This window comes from Telopea speciosissima, chromosome 6, assembly GCF_018873765.1.
Source record: "Telopea speciosissima isolate NSW1024214 ecotype Mountain lineage chromosome 6, Tspe_v1, whole genome shotgun sequence".
Classification (NCBI taxonomy): domain Eukaryota; kingdom Viridiplantae; phylum Streptophyta; class Magnoliopsida; order Proteales; family Proteaceae; genus Telopea; species Telopea speciosissima.
Window position 1 is genome coordinate 44,735,305 of NC_057921.1, and position 19,459 is coordinate 44,754,763.

Genomic DNA, 19,459 nt, shown 5'->3' on the forward strand with positions numbered 1-19,459 from the left:
GCTGGAGGAACCATTATAGCAATTGGAGGGCATCCCGGCATAACAGTACCTGCAGGTTCTGATCCCAAGGGTTACCCCATAGGTATCCTGTTTGGTGGACTCAAAGGATCAGAGAGAAAACTGATAGAGATTGCTTATTCATTTGAACAAGCAACCAAAATACGGAAGCCCCCAATTATACCGTCTCAAGCTGCATAATTTGAATTGCTACAAAATTCCTGTTTGAGGTAAGCAGGAACTCAAGTACACTCTCACTGCTTGTTTCTTAGACAATATAGTTGAAAGCATGAACTCTGTTCTATCCATGGAAAATATCTCAGGTACCAACATGTGACCTTATTGCTAGATACCTGTAGGGGTACTCTTGTATCGTTAAGAGTATTATGACAACTTTAGTACAAATAAGAAAAAAGAATTTCAAGGAGAGATTTTCTCAGAAAATTGTTTTCTTTTTAACTATGTAACAAATTATAATCTGAAAGATTTAAACAAACAAGAAATTGTATGATCATTTTAAAGTTTTAAGTTAAATTTTCTGTTCTGCTGATATATTTGTACAATTTGAGCTGATTTTGTTGTGATAGAGGTTATACTTAGCATGAGTTTGCATATCTATGAATTACTACCACTACTACTGTATTAGTGATATGTTGAAAAGTATAAAGCACGTACAATCAATTGGCAATTGGTTCGTTGCCTGTAGTGCATTACTAATTAATTTGGTATATTAAGATCCATCTTCTGACCTTGTAACTCCATGGCATGGAGTTTAATTCCCCTAGATAAATTCAATTCCATTCAATAGCCGAGTAAGCTTTGAAAGTTAATCAAATGTATTTAAGGTTCTAAGTTCGAGAAATTTGTTTGGACCATCTGATGAAGATATTTCCTTGTGCTTCCATCGATCAACCAAGCCCATCGTTCTGGTGTATCTGATGCTGAGTTCCTCTCTGTTTGTGTGGGTGTGAGGTTTCTCAGGTATGGCATGGACTGTCAGACTGTTCATCAAGCAATGCAAACTAATTGTGGAGCCTGTAACTTTTTTTTTTCTTTTTCTTTTTCTTTCTGAGGTTACTGCAGAGGAAGAAGGTAATTGAACCAATTAAACACAAGAAGTGGAGCACAAGAGATGTAACATATCTAGTTTCATTGGAGAAGCAATGCAAACTTTACACTTCATGGAGAGTGCTACTACGGTGGCAACTGTGGTGTTGTGTTGGTTTTGGTTTCCCCTCCCTTCTCATCCGGTCAACCCAAACCAAAACCATCAACCCAAACGTCATGTTGGATTGGTGGCCGTGGTCATGTCGGGTATACCGGTGATCTTCTCAACCCCTGAACTGTGGTTAGATCAGTTTAGAATATAGTCATTTTATTATTATTATTATTATTATTATTATTATTTTTTAGGGTTTTTGACAAATGCCCCCCTGAAAATGCCCATTTGTCCAAATGCCCCCTTACAACTTTTCTAATTGCAAATTCCCTTTTACTTTCAAAACAATGTAGCACTCTGGTCCCTACCATTAATTTGGAACGTCAGATGTTAGTTTCAAGATATTTAATGATCAAAATGCCCTTCTGATAAAAGCCTACCAAAATTAAAAGATAAAATGACCAAAATGCCCTCATCTTCTCCAAATGGTTTAGGGTTTGAAACTGAAAATCAAACCCTAAACCATTTGGGGAAGATGAACCCTAACATCAAACCTCCAAAATTGACGTTGCAATGGCAAGTACACCATTTCAGCTGCTCATGGTTGTTTCCTCAACGAAGAGCTGGGATCCTTATCCATTTCAGACCTTGAGAACGAAGTTGGAATTAATCCATAAAAGAGAGAAGGCTGCACTAAATGAAGTTCTTGCAAAGCAAAAAAGATCAAATACCAGATGGGCTTTTTCTGTAGCCAGCAATTGAAACCTAACCTAAATCTGGATCAAAATGATTTCATGAACTAATTAACTAATCAAAACAGATTCTACAGAAACCAAGAAAGTCTATTTTGCTCCAGTAGTAATCCACAAAAAACGGAAGAGATGAACAGGAAGAGAAACATTCAAGATTTGGATTCTTGTAAATCCATAACTTCTTTTCAATGTTTCCTAAACCCTAAACCTTAACGAAACCCCTAAACCCTCTTTAGTCATCAGAGAAGAGGGAAAACTAAAAAAGAAACTCGAAGAACAGATCTCATCTAGAGTTAGTACAGATCAAAGTCCTATCAATCTCAAAGGAAAGAAATGTTAAGAATTTTTCAAATTGTGACGTGTGGGCTTAATTAATTATCGGGTCGATCATTGATGGGGATCAAGAAATATAAGGGCTGACGTGACTTGCTATTATTTATTGAGATTGATCAAATTGGCTTAACCCATTTTGGAAGTGGGTTAGGGTTTGGGGAGTATTATAAATACTAATGATGAGGGGTCCCTGCAGTCACTATTCTCTTTTCTCTTTTCTCCACAAGAAAGAGAACTCTGTGGGAGAGTCTAGGAGACTATAGAAGATCCCCATCACGGTTGTCCAAGATTATTCGAGGACTTGCATTCATTATCTGACGGATTGTTGCTGCTATTGGAAGCGTTCTTATCTGTTCTTCATCAACATACATGGGTGCCAGGTACACTTTATTTCCCTGCTGTTTTAGATTCAATCGTGTTCTAGATATCTGTATGGGAACAGATTCGATTGATTGTTCTAACAAGTGGTATCAGAGCCGACTATACAGACCTGAGATCGATTGATTGTCAGTTTAAGAACATGAATCGATGTTTTTTAGGGCGGAAATAGGGATTTTTGATCGGATTTTTGGCAAAATCATACGTTTTGGCCGTTGTCGGATTTTTTCACCGACAAAAATCAAATATTTTTATGTGGGTGCGAAGGGCTCGAAGAGACGAGAACTTTGGTGGGTGGATCGTCACTGTCGGCTACCGGACGTGCCCATCGAAGCCGCGAGTGAGATCCACGTGCCGGCGATAGTTATTTCAAAAAAAAATAAAATCATAACGATTATGACGTCATAGGGCTGACGTGTTGAAGTCAGCAGTTGCTTGCGGGTCAAGTTTGAGCTGGTCATAGTTGACCCGACTTGGGTCAAACTTGACCCAAACCCGGATAGTTGACCCGACCCGAAACCCGAAGTCTAACCCATTTTTCGACTCGGATTTTTTACTCTGTAACCCGGTTAGGTGGATCGATGGTCCGTTTCAGGTGAACCAGGTTCGGTCAGATTTGGTTCGATTGTTCCGGTTCGGATTGAATTAAACTGGTTCGGTTCGTCTTTTAAGCAAAAAAAATAATAAAAAAGGGAAATGACCAGAAAACTTCAAATGGATCGTGTGGGCTCGTTTGGATGAATTTTGAGACGCGGATTTTTCTTGTGTGTCTGTTTTTTCGTGCTCTTCGTTTTGATATGCAATTCGCCATATCTTGGATAAGCAGAGACTATGGTTTTGGTGGTTTTTGCGTTTTTTAATTGTTTTGGGAACAAAATCAACTGTTTGTATTTCGGAACTATTCTAGAACATTTTTATTGTTCCAGAAGCTGTTTTTCCTATTTTGGAATGCCGTATTGATTGGATTCTGTCCTGGGATGCTCCATTTTACTTGTATTTTTCAAGGCCGACGTTTTGGGTATCCTGTTTGAATATTTTGTTGAATTTATGAGACCTGTTAATGACAATTGTGTCACCTTCAAGTGACGTATGGGCGAGTGGAGCATCTAATTGGGCTCCGGTTGGTCTTATTTCGTTTGTAATTTCAAGACCTACCTACTAATACCTGATTTTGGGATGTTTAATACTTTCAGGGACCTGTTTTGGACGATTATGCTACTTTGAGCATATTTGGACTATTTTGGGTTGACCATTGCCACTTGGACGATAAATGTGCATATCACGACACATTATGGACAATCAATGTGTTTACTTCCATATATATTACTGCATATCAGGTTAAGGAATTATGAGAGGGTAAAATAGGGATCCACCAAAATGGCCCATTGAATCTTTTTATGGTTCTGTCAAGATAGCGGAATAGGTGACATTAGCCCAAAGACGATGTTGCCAAAGACTGACGAGATGATATGCACATGGATTGGAAGGGATAGTGGTCTAAGGGTTCCAGTTGCCCAAAGATGCTGGGATTTCTGAAAACTACTGATCTTTTCATGGAAATGCAGTGTGTCCATCCAAAGATAGTATACTCAAAGAATTTGGGATACGTGGCCTAGGGGTTTTCTTACCGCCTAAAGGTGGAGGAAAATTTTCGAAAGTCATCGACATCTCGCGGTATTTGCAGTGCGATAAATCATTATGAAATTGAGGTGTATAACCTAAGGGTTTCTCTATCACCCAAAGGTGGAGGGAGATTTTCGAAAGTTGTTGCTATCTCGCAGTACTTGCAGTACGATAAAGACTTGTGCATTTTAACCCGAAAGAGCAAGAATGTAATATTGTGAAGAAGTATTGTTGATTGATATTTATCATCTAGATTGTATACATACATGTATTTGGTGTGTTGATGATAAATGTATAGAACCACTGATTTTATGATGTTATGTTGATGCATGTTTGAATGATGATTGGACACGCGATGATTAAAGAATATGTTGATAGAAATGTTATGTTGTTGACGAATGATAACTTATTATGGTAGATGAAATAATAAGTGAATAATTATAGTAACTGACGGTTAACCAACGTGTATAATGAACCAGGAACGAAATAATCCATCAATAAGAATTGTAATAATGAAAGATTATGTTAATATCAATCTGTAACCTATGGGGTATAACCGGCCTTGAGCCATTTAACGGAAGCTACTTCGGTAGCATAGATTGAAAGTATATCAATAATATAGAATGATAAGGCTAAACACTGAAATAAAATAAGAAATAATAAAAGGCGTGGATGAGCGAATAAAATCACGAAGAACATATTAAAGAAATTGATGCACTTAATAAACTACGATTATGCCCTTGAAGGAATTGATATCTAATTATGCACAAGAAAGAAAGAATCTTGGGAATGATAACTTAACTGAGAACAAAAGAAGTAATCAGTTCGAGTAGTTTGATGGTTTTGATTACTTGGTGTAGAATTGTGATTTGAATTTTTACTTTCAAATTTGGTCAATTTAGTTTGCTCGATTCTCTTGATCAGTGGGAGTACTTCTTTACATGATTAATATGCATGTTGAGTGGGAGAATTTAAATATATATATTTTATTTCGATTATGATGCTTCTGCTTGGTGTGATGAATAGCATTTGTATGCATGCATATGATTGATGTGTTGAAGGCCATTTTGGTCTAAGGATGTTCGATTGGCGACGAGCCAAGTCGTTCGGCTATTTCTAGCCATGGATATTCAATTGGTGATAAATCAAGTCGTTCGATTACCAACGAATATGACGATGTTCAAAGGTAATGCATGAGTCGTACGATGCTTATGATACGTTCAAGGACCCACAAGGAATGATGATAATATTTATGTGATCACAGACGTGTATCACATTCCTTGTACAAAATTATCTCAAGGCGGTTCATGTTAGTAAGTAAACCATTGTTTGTAGCTGACAGAAAGTGATATGCCGTATGTTGAGGTGTATTTTCTGTTGTTGCTCGACATCGATATATTTGCTAACTGGATCAAGGTTTAGTTGCATTATTGTTGTATTAAGATTCCATGGCCACATCTGATAATGATGACTTTATAATTAATCTAGCCCAAGTGGGAGATTGTTAAGAATTTTTCAAATTGCGATATGTGGCCTTAATTAATTATCGGGTCGATCATTGATGGGGATCAAGAAATACAAGGGCTGACGTGACTTGTTACTATTTATTAAGATTGACCGAACTGGCCTGGCCCATTGTGGAAGTGGGTTAGGGTTTGGGGAATATTATAAATACTAATGATGAGGGGTCCCTGCAATCACTATTCTCTTTTCTCCACAAGAAAGGGAACTCTGTGGGAGAGTCTAGGAGACTATAGAAGATCCCCATCGTGGTTGTCCGAGATTATTTGAGGACTTGCATTCATTATCTGACGGATTGTTGCTACTATTGGATGCGTTCTTATCTGTTCTTCATCAGCATATGTGGGTGTCAGGTACACTTTATTTTCCTGCTGTTTTAGATTCAATCGTGTTCTAGATATCTGTATGGGAACGGATTCGATTGATTGTTCTAACAAGAAAGGCATCAATACAAGCATAATGCACCTGAGTATCGGTAAGATACAAACTGTTCCAGTTACTCATCGTAATATGAGGAGGCTTTTCAACTTCTGTATCAAGAACCACCATTGCAAGCCTCTTCAATCCAACTATATTAAGCTCTTTTATGTCCAGCTTTTCAACAGCAAAATTACTAAGATCCATCCTGCAAGCCACCCACAACTCATAATCTTGATAAAGCTTGTTGACGTGTTCCCTGACTCCAACCCCAACGAACGTATAGTTACGATTGTTGGGAAAAGAGTAGAGATAATGAGGGATGTCATCGGAGTGGAGGACTGGAAAGATGAGACATCTCCGACCAACATAGAGTTGTAGAATTGCTACAAGATTGATAATGCCACGGCGATTTGGACGCCATTCGATGTCAAAGCCGACGACGAGCTTGTGCAGACGACAGCGGTGGATGTGTTTGATTAACGAGATCCATTGTGTGACAGCGAAGGAGCTGCGGGTTACGGTGGCGATTATTGTTATATTGTCATTGCAAAGTTTGCCAATTTTCCAGTGGATAAGGATCCCAGCTCTTCATCGAGGAAACAAGCATAAGCAGCTGAAATGGTGTACCTGCCATTGCAAATTTCTTCATTGCAATTTCAATTTTGGAGGTTTGATTTTAGGATTCATCTTCCCCAAATGGTTTAGGGTTTGATTTTCAGTTTCAAACTCTAAACCATTTGGAAAAGATGAGGGCATTTTGGTCATTTAATTTTTTAATTTTGGTGGGTTTTTATCAAAAAGACATTTTGGTCATTAAATATCCTTAAACTAACATCTCACGTTCCAAATTAACGGCAAGGACTAAAATACTACATTGTTTTGAAACTAGGGGGAGTTTGCAATTAGAAATGTTGTAAGAAGGCATTTGGACAAATGGCACTTGTAGGGGGGCATTTGTCAAAAACCCTATTTTTTATTTAGGATCCTAGACCTATTTAGGTGGTGACTCTTAGTCACTTAAGACCTTTTAAGGTGATCTATTTTCCTATCAAGAGTGAGGGTCCGACTCCCTTTGTCCTCATAGTGGTGACTTCAGTGGGGCGAATGATGAATTGTCAAACTTCACAAAACATATTTTGTGTCAAATGCTTACAGATTCATGCAGTGGAATTAGATTCTAACGCCCACATCACTTAGACCCCGTATCTCGAAGAGGAATTGGAGGAATTGGAGGGTGTCAGCATTGGAGGAGATAAAAATTCTATGTTTAGAGGAGAGCATTAGAATGTAAAACCCTGACAAATGGGTCCCAAAAGTTAGTTGGGTGAAAGACAGGAATGAGAAATAGGAGGAAAAGCAGACTTTTCCATTTCCATGAATAGTGCAAATGTTTGATTGGCTCCACGAGGAGAGGGAAAAGCAGTATTGTGGAAAGGGAATATCAGTATCAATATCAGTGTGTATAGATCACACCGGCCATATTGGAATCGGAATCTGTCTCTGTTGACCATAACGATACTGGTATTGGTTCCGATATGATATGTATCGGTCTAATAATGATACCTAAAACCATGATTGTGGAGCAAAAGTATGTAGACTTTTCCATTCAGTGAACAATTTCAAAGTATCATCAATTTAGTGGGATTTTAGGAAGGTGTGGAATGGAGGACACCTTACCTGGTAGTGGGAAGTTTCTAGTCCTAGCTCCATAAAGGTAGAACCAATCAACTGAAACCATCCCAATGACACACCTAACATGAACCAGAAATTCTATTGGCATTGGAGGGAAGCAAAATCCCATAATAAAAATCCATACTCTAATTTTTCTGCCTTCATATTCATGTGAAAATAACAAATCTTTTATGACTTCAGAAATTTGGTGCTCTTACATGCAAGCACTCATATTATTGAATCACATAAAAAAAAGCTAGATAAAAAAAAAAATCTAAACCATAAGAAACCTGAGATATGTTATCTCTATTAGTAAGCTACCCATATTAAGTGTTTTGTATAAACACATACACGAAAAGAAACTGAAAAGATGATTAAAGATTCACATCTAAATGACAAGGTTACAGTAGAGACATGGCTAGTCTGTATAACTGTCTTCCATCAAACAGTTGTCTCCTTTGTATCAGACTCCACCAGTTGCTCATCAATTTTCATGCTTTGCCTTGCTGCAATCCTTATTGAAGAGCCCTGATATCCATTATTATGGCTGATCTTGAACATGTTCATTGAAATCCATATACTGCACAACAACAAAATAGCTAGAATTGCTTATAATACTCTTAGGATTAAAAAAAAAATTTTGTTTTTTGTAAAAACCAAACACTATTCCTAGTTCTCATATGTAATAACATCCAATTGCAGCATAGCTAAGCATGCTTTAAATCATAGTTTTTGAATTTACCCAAAAAAAAAAAAAAGTTCATAGTTTTTATGAACTTTAAAGAGTTTTTTTTTTTTTTTTTTTTTGGGGGGAATTGGGAGCTTTACATATATATTTGATAGAAGGGGGGAGGGGGGGATCGAACCGGGGAGGGGGATAAGATATCAGCCAAGAGACTCGAACTCGAGACCTCTTGGTGAGCATGGGCATGAGGCGCACCACGGCTCACCAACTGAGCTAAGCAGTTGTTGGTAACTTTAAAGAGTTGATGATGTATGACTAACAATGAATGATCTCAATTTTGAAATCAAAGGAAGAGTAACAAGATTTTAGCCATTATCATCAAATGCTTGAAAGGCTGCCAAGACCATAGTTAGCCATTATCATCAAATGCTTAAAAGGCTGTCAAAATGCATGATAACATTTCTAATAGATTCCTATAAAATCTTAGGGGAATAAGGAACTCCAGATAAGAGATAAGACCTAACCGTCACTCAAAGCAGATCTTTTATAGTGACCAAGAGGCGTTAAAAAGGAATTTAGCCTTAGGATTGAAAAGTGCTTTTTTTCCTTTAGATCATTTGAATCCATCCACAGAGAGTGGCCCTCTGTGAGGAGTCTCCTACCTAATTTCAAGGCCATGACTCCATTTTGAATTTTTGCCTTTTAAAGCCTAAACCCCCTCCCCAAAGTACAGAATATAGTTACCTGTCCAGGAGCTGATACAACCTTGATATAAAGTTGGCTCAAATGCTAATAACTCAACATCGACCTACCTTTGTTTGTTGCATGATCTATAACTTTCTTTTTCCTAGTTTTTTTACAAACATTAAGCAGCCAAGACAACACAATATCTACAAAAGTAATAAAGTCAGAATCACCTCCTAATCAAGCATTTCAAGAAAATTTTCCCTTGATTAAGTGTAGTCCCCTCAGAACATCGCTCATGTTCATACGTTCTCTTGGAGATTCCATGGAGCACTGAAGTGCAATTCCAATTATTGACGTTATGCAATCTTGCAATTTATCTGTCCTATGACTAGGACCTTCAGTTTTGTTGATAGAATCTTCTTCAATTTCTGCACTATCTTCTTCCTTTGATAGGAGTGTTGGATCTAAAATTTGCATCATGTGTCCAGGTAAAGCTGCCTTTGCAAAGTTATGGAGATTTAAGTCATCAATAAACATCTGATCTGTAGGCCTTTTTCCTGTGAACATCTCCAATAAAAGGATCCCATAGCTAAACATGTCTCCTTGTATAGTTGCACTTCCACCCATGCCATATTCTGAAATTTAGAAACCTCTCGTTGTTAGTATTACAATAAGTGAATTGCATTTTTTTTTTAATGTAACAAAAGAAATTACAGTTGGTAATATGGAAATTTTGAACTATCCAATCTAATTTTGGTCCAATTAGATAACAGGGTCCAATGCGTTCATAGCATAATTAATTTCTAATTGAAATGAATATAGCTAAAATCATGCATGATCCACTCTGATTAAGATAGAAAATTGTGTTGATATACTCAATCAAGTATTAAGAATAAGATCTAAATATCCAATAATAGTTTGATTGAAATATTAACTTAATAAACATAATCTTTAGATTTAGATCCATTTTCTAAATAATGATTTGAGTCATGTTTAACAGCCTACAACAGATTCTGCTTAAAATACATAGAAACAACATAGTAAAGGGCATTAGATAGAATCAAAATATACTATATTGATTGATACGTCAAAAATAAAATTGGATAGTTTATTTGTTACCTGGAGCAGCATAGCCAATAGATCCTTTTATCCCAATAGTACTAGTTTGACCTTGGGATGAATTGTCTTCAGGTTCTAAAAGTAGCCTTGCCAAACCAAAATCACTGACATGTGCAGTCATATCACTGTCAAGTAGAATATTGCTTGGCTTCAAGTCACAATGAACAATTACCGCATAACAATGGTAATGAAGGTAATCCAATGCAGAAGCCACATCAATTGCGATGTATAATCTTTGAAGAAGACTTAAATTCCTTGAATGATTATGTGCCTCCATCGGCAGATGCAACCAATCATCTAGACTCCCATTGGGCATGAACTCATAAACAATGGCATCAAAATCTTTGCCTTCTAAATCAAGACTTGAACAAGAAGTTAAAATCTTGACAATATTTCGATGTCGAATGTTTCTTAATGCTTTGCATTCAGCCATAAAACTCTTGTAAACTCTTGGATTTTGAAGGTTGAGTACCTTGACTGCAACAATGCTTTCATATTTGCTGATAATCCCTTTGTATACAGAGCCAAAATTACCGGAACCAATGAAATTAGTTGAAGAAAATCCTCCAGTAGCTTGGAAGAGCTCTTTGTAAGAAAGCCTTAAGAATCGATCATTGATTGATGGTATGGATAGAGGTTTATTTTTTGATCTTCTTATCCAATAAAGAGTAAGAAAGGAAGATATCAAAAGGAAACCAAGAACCACACCGATTATCACCAAAACTATTCTTAAAACATTAGACTTTTCTCTTTTCCTAGATCCATGGTTTATGCATGCAGGCAAATGTAACTCTGCAATTCCCCCACAAAGCTTAATATTTCCATTCACTAAAATTGCACTTACATTTCCAAAGACTCCTTTTGTTGGTACCTCCCCCTCGAGATTATTGAAAGATAAATTCAAACTCTTCAATGCTAAAAGTTTCTCTAGATCTTTTGGGATTTGTCCTGATAAGTTGTTAAGTGAGAGATCTAACTCTTGAAGCCCCTTCAAAAGAGTCAAAGATTGAGGAATGGTTCCTTCAAACAAATTACCCCCCATAACAAAGTATTCCAAACTATTACAGCCACCAATGGAGGAGGGAATTTCTCTGGACAGTTTGTTATTGGAGATATTTAATGCAGAAAGGCGCTTCAAATTACCAATCTCAATTGGTAGGGAACCGACCAAAGAATTATAAGATAAGTCAAGAGATATTGATAAGGAGGAAATAAGAAAGAGGTCTTTAGGTATTAAACCTTGGAGGCTATTATTATTAAGGATTAGGACCGATAACTGTTGACAATTTCCAATGCTGGAAGGAATGCTTGCATTCAAGTTGTTGTATTCTAAATGGAGTTCATACAAAAGAGTGAGATTGCCTATAGTGGAAGGTATCGGTCCTGAGAGTCTATTTTCATTCAAGGTCAATCTTTGAAGGTTCAGAAGCTTCCCTATACCAGACGGAATATTACCTTCGAGAAAGTTCAGCTCCATGCCCAATGAAGTTAAGTTGACTAGGTTCTCAATCCCAGCAGGTATGGTTCCAGATATTTGATTCCCTCCTAGTAAAAGTACCAAGAGTTGTGTTGAGAGATTGGCTTTAAAGTTGGGAAGGAGACCCTTAAAAAGATTACCTTGTAGGTCCAAAACCTCTAGATGTGTACAGTTGACCAAAGAATTTAAAAAATCTAAATCATCAACTTCCCCTGCTCCACATTGATTTCCACCAATAAAGAAATATTGAAGATTTTGAAGACCTCCTAAGTTATTAGGGACTGGTCCAATAAAATTGTTCTCAGCAAGATCAAATATTTCGAGTGTTGACATATTGGAGATGGAATTCGGCATTCTCCCTGAGAAAAGATTTGTATGAATTCCTAGTTGTTTGAGATTTGGAAGAGCAAGGCCTATGTCTAGTGGAAAGCTCCCATGTAGTTGGTTATCTCCAAGAGAAATAGTTTCAAGAGAGGAGAGATTGTATAGCGAGGGAGGGATCATACCAGATAGCTTGTTTTGATGAAGTGATAGATAGTATAAGTTTGTTAACTGGCCAAAGGATTCTGGAATGCTCCCCTGCAGTTTATTTCCACCCAAACTGATAATTTGGAGGGAGGAAATGTTCCCAAAAGAAGCTGATATTTCTCCTGTTAATCCATTTTCACCAATAGAAATTACCTCCAGCTTTGACAAAGAAGTAAATAGTTCAACCGGAATCTTCCCCACAAGGTTGTTGTTGTAGAACTGAATTCTTCTTAGATGAGTGCAGTTGGCCAAGCTGGTAGGAAGTTCTCCATCGAGAGTGTTGTTTAGAAAACTTAGGACTCTTATTCGAATCAGATTGCCGATCTCTTTGGGGATTTTGCCATGGAAGCTATTGTTTCCAATGATGAGGAACTGCAGAAAAGTGAGATTCCCAATGGAAGGAGAAATGCTCCCAACCAAGCCCTTCCCTTGTAAATCCAAGCTGATAACCCGTTGTTGATGACGATGGCCACATGTAATCCCTACCCAGTTGCAAAAAGGGATGGAATCGTTCCAAGAACTCAGTGATCCATTCGGATCATCAAATATTTGTTTCTTAAACTCCACCAAAGCAAGTCGATCGGTCTCATTGTTCCCTGCTACGATCCTTAATGAGCTTCCGATAAGAAAAATGAAAGCTAGAATAAACTGAAGAACTGCCATCAGAATCAAATGTTGGGATGCAAATGCCGAAACCATTGCATGTAATTTTGAGTTGCAGCAAGGTAAGCTACTCTTGTTGTTGATGTCTTCGATAGAACAAGTATCTTATAATCAAGTTTCTCTCTCCTCTTTGGTCGGTCAATGAATTTCTATTATTTAACAATTATGTGAGTGATGACAAGGTTTTCTAAATGGTAAGTGTTGAAAAATTGGATCCACAATTGGATTTTGATGACAAGGTTTTCTAAATGATAAGTGTTGAAAAATTGGATCCCAAATTGGACTTTTATCAGCTCTGGCTGCTCTGACATATTGATGATTTCATTATCTTTAGTCCAAGTCTACAAAAATGGGAAAAGGAGTGGTGGTAGGATTCAGATCCTCCACTACCGAGCTGTCCGGCAGGATCGTGCTGCCAGACAAGGTGAGGCAGGTAATGATCACCTTACCTCCATTTGAGTAAGACGCTAGGGCAGGGGTGAGGCAATCATTGCACGTCTTGCCGTGTCTAGGCAGCACGGTCCTACCGAGCAACTAAGCAATAGAGGATCCAAATTGGTGGTGGCATGGTTTTAGTGCATAGTATCGAAACGGCTATCGATAACTCGTAAAATCGATTTGATATTGATACAGTATCAGTCTGGATCGACTGTATCAAACAAAAATACCTCTAAATTTTTTTAAAAATGAGTTTTTTGATCATTTTACCCTTTGTCCCTACTGTGTTACCAATATGGTATTGACATGATATCGATATTGATGACTAGCAAAATCAATATGTATCGCCCGATACAGACGATACGATACCGATACTTAGAAGTTAGAACCATGAGTGATGGTTGGAGAAACCTATATTTCTTGGCATGTGCCTCCCGCTCGTCAAAGTCAATTTGGATGTACTGTCCAAGAGTTCAGTCCAATTTATAATCCCATACCGTCATTTGAAAGAGAACGGAGATGGATTAATGTCCATCAGTTGAAAGGCAAGTCCATTTGTATTCTTATATTTAAAATAATGGTTTTTTATACAACGGTGTATCATCTTCGGTGAGAAAGAAACAAGAGAAGATAGACTTCCTCCTCCCATTGTTTCCCATTGTTATAGTCAGATATGGAGTGTTATAGAATTGGAGATGAGCACTAAGATTAGCCTTGTGTACGCGTTTTTGTAAAGGGTTTTCCCCTCTTTCTTGTGATTGATGGGATGTTGATGGAAATTGCCGTAGACAAGATCAATAAGCATTCAATTTGAGTTTGAAGTCATTATTTGTCTATAAAGTTTTTTTTTTTGCTTGTCTTTCCTCCTCCTCCTCCTCCTTTAACAACAAATCAGAATATAACAAATGGCATCCTAAGTGGACCCCATCAGCTGTAGGAGTAACTGTGTAAGGAAATCGTTCCTTTGTTGATAAAGTGATTTTACTCTAAACTTAAAAGTACACACTTATATACCAAAAAGTCAAAAACCATAGAAGCTACAGACATAAGACTACTCTCTATCTCCCGTGATTACATGACATAAGTTAGTTGTCTGGGCCCTAAGAACTGCCAACATATTGATGCATCATCGTCGAAATTGGTTAAAAAGTGTGAACACAACGAATCGCAAGTGGAGACTGACTCAGCTTTCTAGTAGGCTAGAAATTGTTGGCAAAAGAAGTCTCCCGTCCCCTCAATCGATTGTTACAAGAAGAACCATTTTTTTATTTTTGAGGAAAAACTAGAGATTGCTAAAAAAATATAAGAAAGAGTTTTCTACTATTTTAGAAACTAAGTTCACACACACATTATCTTTGGAGAGGCTTGTCTCTAATTCCTGCAAATTAAGAGTCGAAATTTATTTTGAAGTTCACCAATTCTCAAGCACTTAGACAAGGACACTTAGCTTGGACGAATTTCATAAGAAAACCTAACCACCATCCATGCCACATAGACATTCTTGGGACGATTTTTGTGGACGATCCGCACTTGGGATGATTTGAGAAGAGAGAGAGAGAGAGAGCAGCGATGTCGTAGCCGAGTTCGATCTACAAGTTCCTCATCTTCCTTAATTTAGGATTTATTAATTTTATCATTTCGTAATTGCCAAGGAGTCTAGCTTATTAGGATTTACTTTGCTATTTACTTTTCCTTTATTTTAATCATAACCGTAAGATAGATTGCAATTATGGCTTGAGAATTAGGGATTGAGTTTATTTTTCTCTTTAAATATGTAAGAGCTATGCTCATTCAACGGTAAAGAAATTGAATTTAGTTTATTTAACGTTGAGTTGTTTATTAGAATCTTGAAGTACGTGTTCTATCCCAGTAATCCTGGAAAATTACATTGAATCACTAAAGAATTGCAATCTTTCTATGTCCTTGAAGAGTCACGTTAAACCCCTTGAAGAATTGCAATCTTTCTATGTCCTTGAAGAGTCACGTTAAACCCCTTGAAATGTCTTCTTGACTCTCCCGATCTGTATCTTCCAACCAAGCTGCATTTCATATGGTACTCATCCTTAGCTAAGAGTACTCAGGATTGGGCTAGGGTTATAAAAAAATCCGGCCCAACCCAACCCTGTCCTGTTTCACCACTAATTTGAAAGAAAATGTAAAATCAAAGTCAAAATATTTGTCAAGCCAAGGGCCAAAGGCTTTGGCTTTAGCTTTCCTATTTCAAATAGGGTAGATTTGATCTTAGAGCCAATTTACCTTGAAACTAGGGTTTCATGTGTTTTTTTTGTTTTTGTTTTTGTTTTTTATAGGTAATATCAATTTATTGAAAACAAAGTAAAACAATGTAGAAAAACAAGAGGATCACTCCTAAGACGGATAAAAGGCCCAAGACAACCTCACAAGATACATAGAATCAAACCAATTGGGACCAGGCAGGCCCATAATTTTGGGCCTTTATGGGCCAACCCATTCCTCTCAAAGTGAAATTCGATGTAGGCTCAAACTACCATTTGCACTTCATTAACCCCATAATAATCAAAGTTTATAGCCATAAAACACCATTATCTTTTCGAATCAAACAAAACACTTTGGATAAATGGATTATGAAGTAATTCCAGTTACAGATATCCAAACATGGCATTGATCCTTTGATCTCGTTCCTTTGTTAAAACTCTCTCTCTCTCCATACTTAAACCGGATACATACAAGGACCTACAGCTGCAAGACAAAGTCATACAGATACATATTTAGAACTATCTTAATAAAGAAACATAATAAATTGAACTAAATATGCAATCTATAGCAGTGGCTGTCTTGGTCAACCTTTGGGTTGGTTTTTTGTAATTCGGGTCAGTTTTGTACTACAAATCTTTTAATCTCGAGAAATGACTTCCGTCTTCCAGTTTGCATGGGTATAAGGTTCCAAATCTACTGGTTGGGTCCATGTGATAGAGGATTAACATCAATCTCATTACTCAACTTTTAAGCCAAACACAATCGATTGTAAAACTTGGAATCGGGTATGGAATTGATTTCTATCGATTCTGATCTGATTCCAAGCTAAATCGGTTAAAATCAGTTGGAAATTGGTCTAACTTGGCTTAACTTGTTCGGATTATGTTTGCATAGAATTGGGTTTCAATCAGAATCAGCCTCGATCAATCCAAAAATTCTAAACCGAATCACCCAATTCAGCTGATTCTAATCCAACGTTTAAAACAATGAATGAAAATGCTTAAAAAGTCCAAAGAATAGAAAATTATGAAAATGCCACTCAATTCTATTATAGGGACTTTTCTTTTCTTTTTTTTCATTTTACATTTATAAAATTCTTTTAGGATAAATAATTTTATGAATATTTAAACCATTTCAAATGTTTGTTTTGGGTTGAAATTTGATCGCTAAGATGCGAGGATACTCTTCCCCTTCCCCAAACCAACCCCCACCCCCCCTAGAGATCACTGCTGCATCGTCACATGGCTCCTGCACCAATGGGGGGGGGGGGGGTAAGAGAAGGTGTGGAGGGACATCAACATGGATGAGATCCTTTATTTCATGGGGGATGGGATGGTGAGATAACAAATTTTGCTCAATAACTTGAGAGCAGGGCTGAAACTGGGTTTGGATTTGATCTTTTGGTTTAACCACAAATTTTAACTAAAAAACATGGAATCTAGTAAACTGGGGAAAATTATCTCCTTCAGTTTCCTCAGTGCCTTTATTAAGATGGGGGAGGGGTGGACCCCACTCCGACAGAGTGTTTGGGCAGAGGTAGGTGGTCATTACCCACCCCCACCCCATTACGGGCACTGGGGGACCTGGGCTTGGTAGGGCACTGGAGGGGACGAAGATCCAGTAAACCGCAAGACCAAATACTATTTAGGTAGCTGAAAAGTAAAAACTGAAGGGAGTGATTGCTCTAGAGAGAGAAGTAGAGAGACTTACAAGGGTCCTGAGTAACAATAAGAGCAGTTCCATTGAAATAACAGTTCCAATGGTGCTTCCCAACAGACTTATAGTAGAGGTTCATGGCTACTGAAGCATGGGAAACAAGATTGATAGGATTGTAACAAATTCCATTTTCTGCAATTAAGCTGCAATCGACCCCAACCTGTTTGCAACTATAATCAATGTTGTCCCTCAGCTTCATTTCATTAGTGGAAGGTTTAACTATGCACCATGTATTAATCTCTTTCCCCTGCAATCCCTTCCCATCATCAAGAATAAGAAATATGATGAGAGTGAAAGGAATCAGATAATAGGGTAAAAAGGTGAGTAAAAAACCAAAACTTACATGCTTATTTCCTTCTTTTGCAACTACCCTTGACTCTGCACATCACATAGTAATCCCAAATTAAAGATTTTTACATACCTTAAGACATTATTTTTTCACCATAAAAGTAAAATATTACTGCTTACATCATAGTTTTAGAATTAGGGAAGTAAATTTTACTGCTAACTACCACCAGCCTTGAAGAAGAATTATTGAAGTGTTACAAAGCTAAATGGCTCATAAGAAGTGAAATGGGTATTATTTTTACCTGTACAAGCAGCAAAACAAAGCCAAAAAGCCATGGCCATAGGAAGAAACCTCAGTGCCTGATTGAAGGCTTTTGCTATCTCCATAGTTCTCTTAGTAAGAGAGAGAAAGAGAGAGATGGGTAATAAGCTTCTGCAAGGGTCTGAGAGTTGAGAAAATAAATAGACGATAGAAGGATCTGTGGGTTGTAACTTCCAACTCTAAAGGAGGAGGGTAAACGTTTCAAAAAACTATTAAGACCAAGGTGTACATGTTTATGGGTGTATCATGAAATAACCATATTACCCCCCTATATGAGTAAAATATTGTTGTATTATTATTATAGATGTGGGGATTTGAAAAGGCATGAGGTTAGTTTGGTCAAATTCTAAAATATATATATATATATATAAATTAAATGAGCCATAAAAGATTCTTAATAATGTGGTCAGTAAATGGTGGCCATTTGTACATCCCATGCAAGAAAACGAATTACATGCACTGGCTGCCGTTTCAGAATTCAGACTTTCAGTTTCAGAGTTGTTTCAGGTTTCCCAAAGACTCTTCGCATTCTCACGGGTCAGCTTCTGCTGTACCCGGCAAAGATGCAAAGGTAAGCCAATGAATGACCCATTAGGCTTACTCATCAGAAGATTTTTTTTTTTTTTTTGATAAAAACCGATCAGATCTAGAAGAATTGGAAGGTCTCCTATAGGAAAAAAAAAATTCCTCACCAATCTGGCCGTACACTGCGGTGCGGTCTTGTAAGCTCAACACGTGGATGATGCGATATCCAACGGTGCCAAACTCGAGAAGAAGAAAAAATGAAATGCAATTGAACTCACACCGGTGCACTGCAGTGCACCGCCAAATCAGTGCACTGCAGTGCACATGTCAAGCTTGCAAGGCCGCACCACAGTAGATCGGTGCACTGCAGATAATCCCTCATATAGGGATGTCAAAAGCTGGCCCGCACTAGTACTCCAATTCGGAACCGACTACAGAAATCCCAAAACATGTCCGCCATAGAGTCAAGGCCCGTTTGATTGCAGAACCGTTAGATAGGGATGTAAATGAATAGCCGAAATCCGTTTTCGTATCTGTGTCCGTGTCTGTTTAGCACTATCCGAATCCGTCCGAAAGCTAAACGGATACGGATATGGATAGGCTATAGCTATCCGAAAAGCTATATTTACATGTAAACGGATAAAATATCCGATCCATATCCGTATCTGTATCCTTTTAGCACTATTCGAATCCGTCCGACAGCTAATTGAATGCGAATGCGGATATAGCACTATCTGAGCCAAATCCGATCCGTTTACATCCTTGCCGTTAGACGCTTGATCGAGAATATATATAAAATGGGAAGCAGTTTTCTGTACGGGAGTGTGGCCTATGCCAGCACTCCCATGTGTCTATCTCTCTCCTCCTTAAAACAAGGGGGCAAAGGTGTCTTTTCACATGGGGAGGAGAGAGATAGACTCAT

The 19,459-nt window shown here is 37.7% G+C and overlaps 3 protein-coding genes across 4 annotated transcripts in view; 1 reads left to right on the forward strand and 2 right to left on the reverse strand.

Moving 5' to 3' along the window:
- LOC122666226 (probable amidase At4g34880) overlaps positions 1–213 on the forward strand; it is a 33,497-nt gene extending 33,284 nt beyond the window's left edge. The window contains exon 6 of the mRNA XM_043862380.1: positions 83–213. Coding sequence (XP_043718315.1) covers positions 83–198 — 116 coding nt within the window. The 3' untranslated portion in view covers positions 199–213. The remainder of the gene's footprint in view (positions 1–82) is intronic.
- A 9,244-nt stretch (positions 214–9,457) lies between these two features.
- Positions 9,458–13,049, reverse strand: LOC122665795 (probable LRR receptor-like serine/threonine-protein kinase At3g47570). The gene is made up of 2 exons (XM_043861930.1): positions 10,346–13,049; positions 9,458–9,861 (listed from the first exon to the last, which is right to left on the reverse strand). The coding sequence occupies exons 1-2, from the start codon at positions 13,047–13,049 to the stop codon at positions 9,473–9,475; spliced, it is 3,093 nt and encodes a 1,030-aa protein (XP_043717865.1). The 3' UTR covers positions 9,458–9,472.
- Positions 13,050–16,037: 2,988 nt separating this feature from the next.
- On the reverse strand, positions 16,038–18,151 carry LOC122663808 (major pollen allergen Ole e 10-like). Of its 2 annotated transcripts, none has more exons than XM_043859457.1 (4): positions 17,993–18,151; positions 17,753–17,780; positions 17,397–17,653; positions 16,038–16,169 (listed from the first exon to the last, which is right to left on the reverse strand). In XM_043859457.1, the coding sequence occupies exons 1-4, from the start codon at positions 18,075–18,077 to the stop codon at positions 16,141–16,143; spliced, it is 399 nt and encodes a 132-aa protein (XP_043715392.1). In that variant the 5' UTR covers positions 18,078–18,151; the 3' UTR covers positions 16,038–16,140. The 2 variants fall into 2 exon arrangements, with proteins under 2 accessions (XP_043715392.1, XP_043715391.1); XM_043859456.1 differs by having other exon boundaries at positions 17,397–17,649; positions 17,746–17,780.
- Between the last annotated feature and the right edge of the window lie 1,308 nt (positions 18,152–19,459).

Bases quoted from the DNA above. Each gene is read 5' to 3' on its own strand.
- LOC122665795 (XM_043861930.1), bottom strand. From the start codon at position 13,049: ATGGTTTCGGCATTTGCATCCCAACATTTGATTCTGATGGCAGTTCTT. The intron at 9,862-10,345 runs GTAACAAATAAA...TCTAAATTTCAG, and splicing joins TATTGGCTATGCTGCTCCAG to AATATGGCATGGGTGGAAGT.
- LOC122663808 (XM_043859456.1), bottom strand. From the start codon at position 18,077: ATGGAGATAGCAAAAGCCTTCAATCAGGCACTGAGGTTTCTTCCTATG. The intron at 17,781-17,992 runs GTAAAAATAATA...TGTGATGTGCAG, and splicing joins TTGTTTTGCTGCTTGTACAG to AGTCAAGGGTAGTTGCAAAA. The intron at 17,650-17,745 runs GTAAGTTTTGGT...AAGGGATTGCAG, and splicing joins CAAAAGAAGGAAATAAGCAT to GGGAAAGAGATTAATACATG.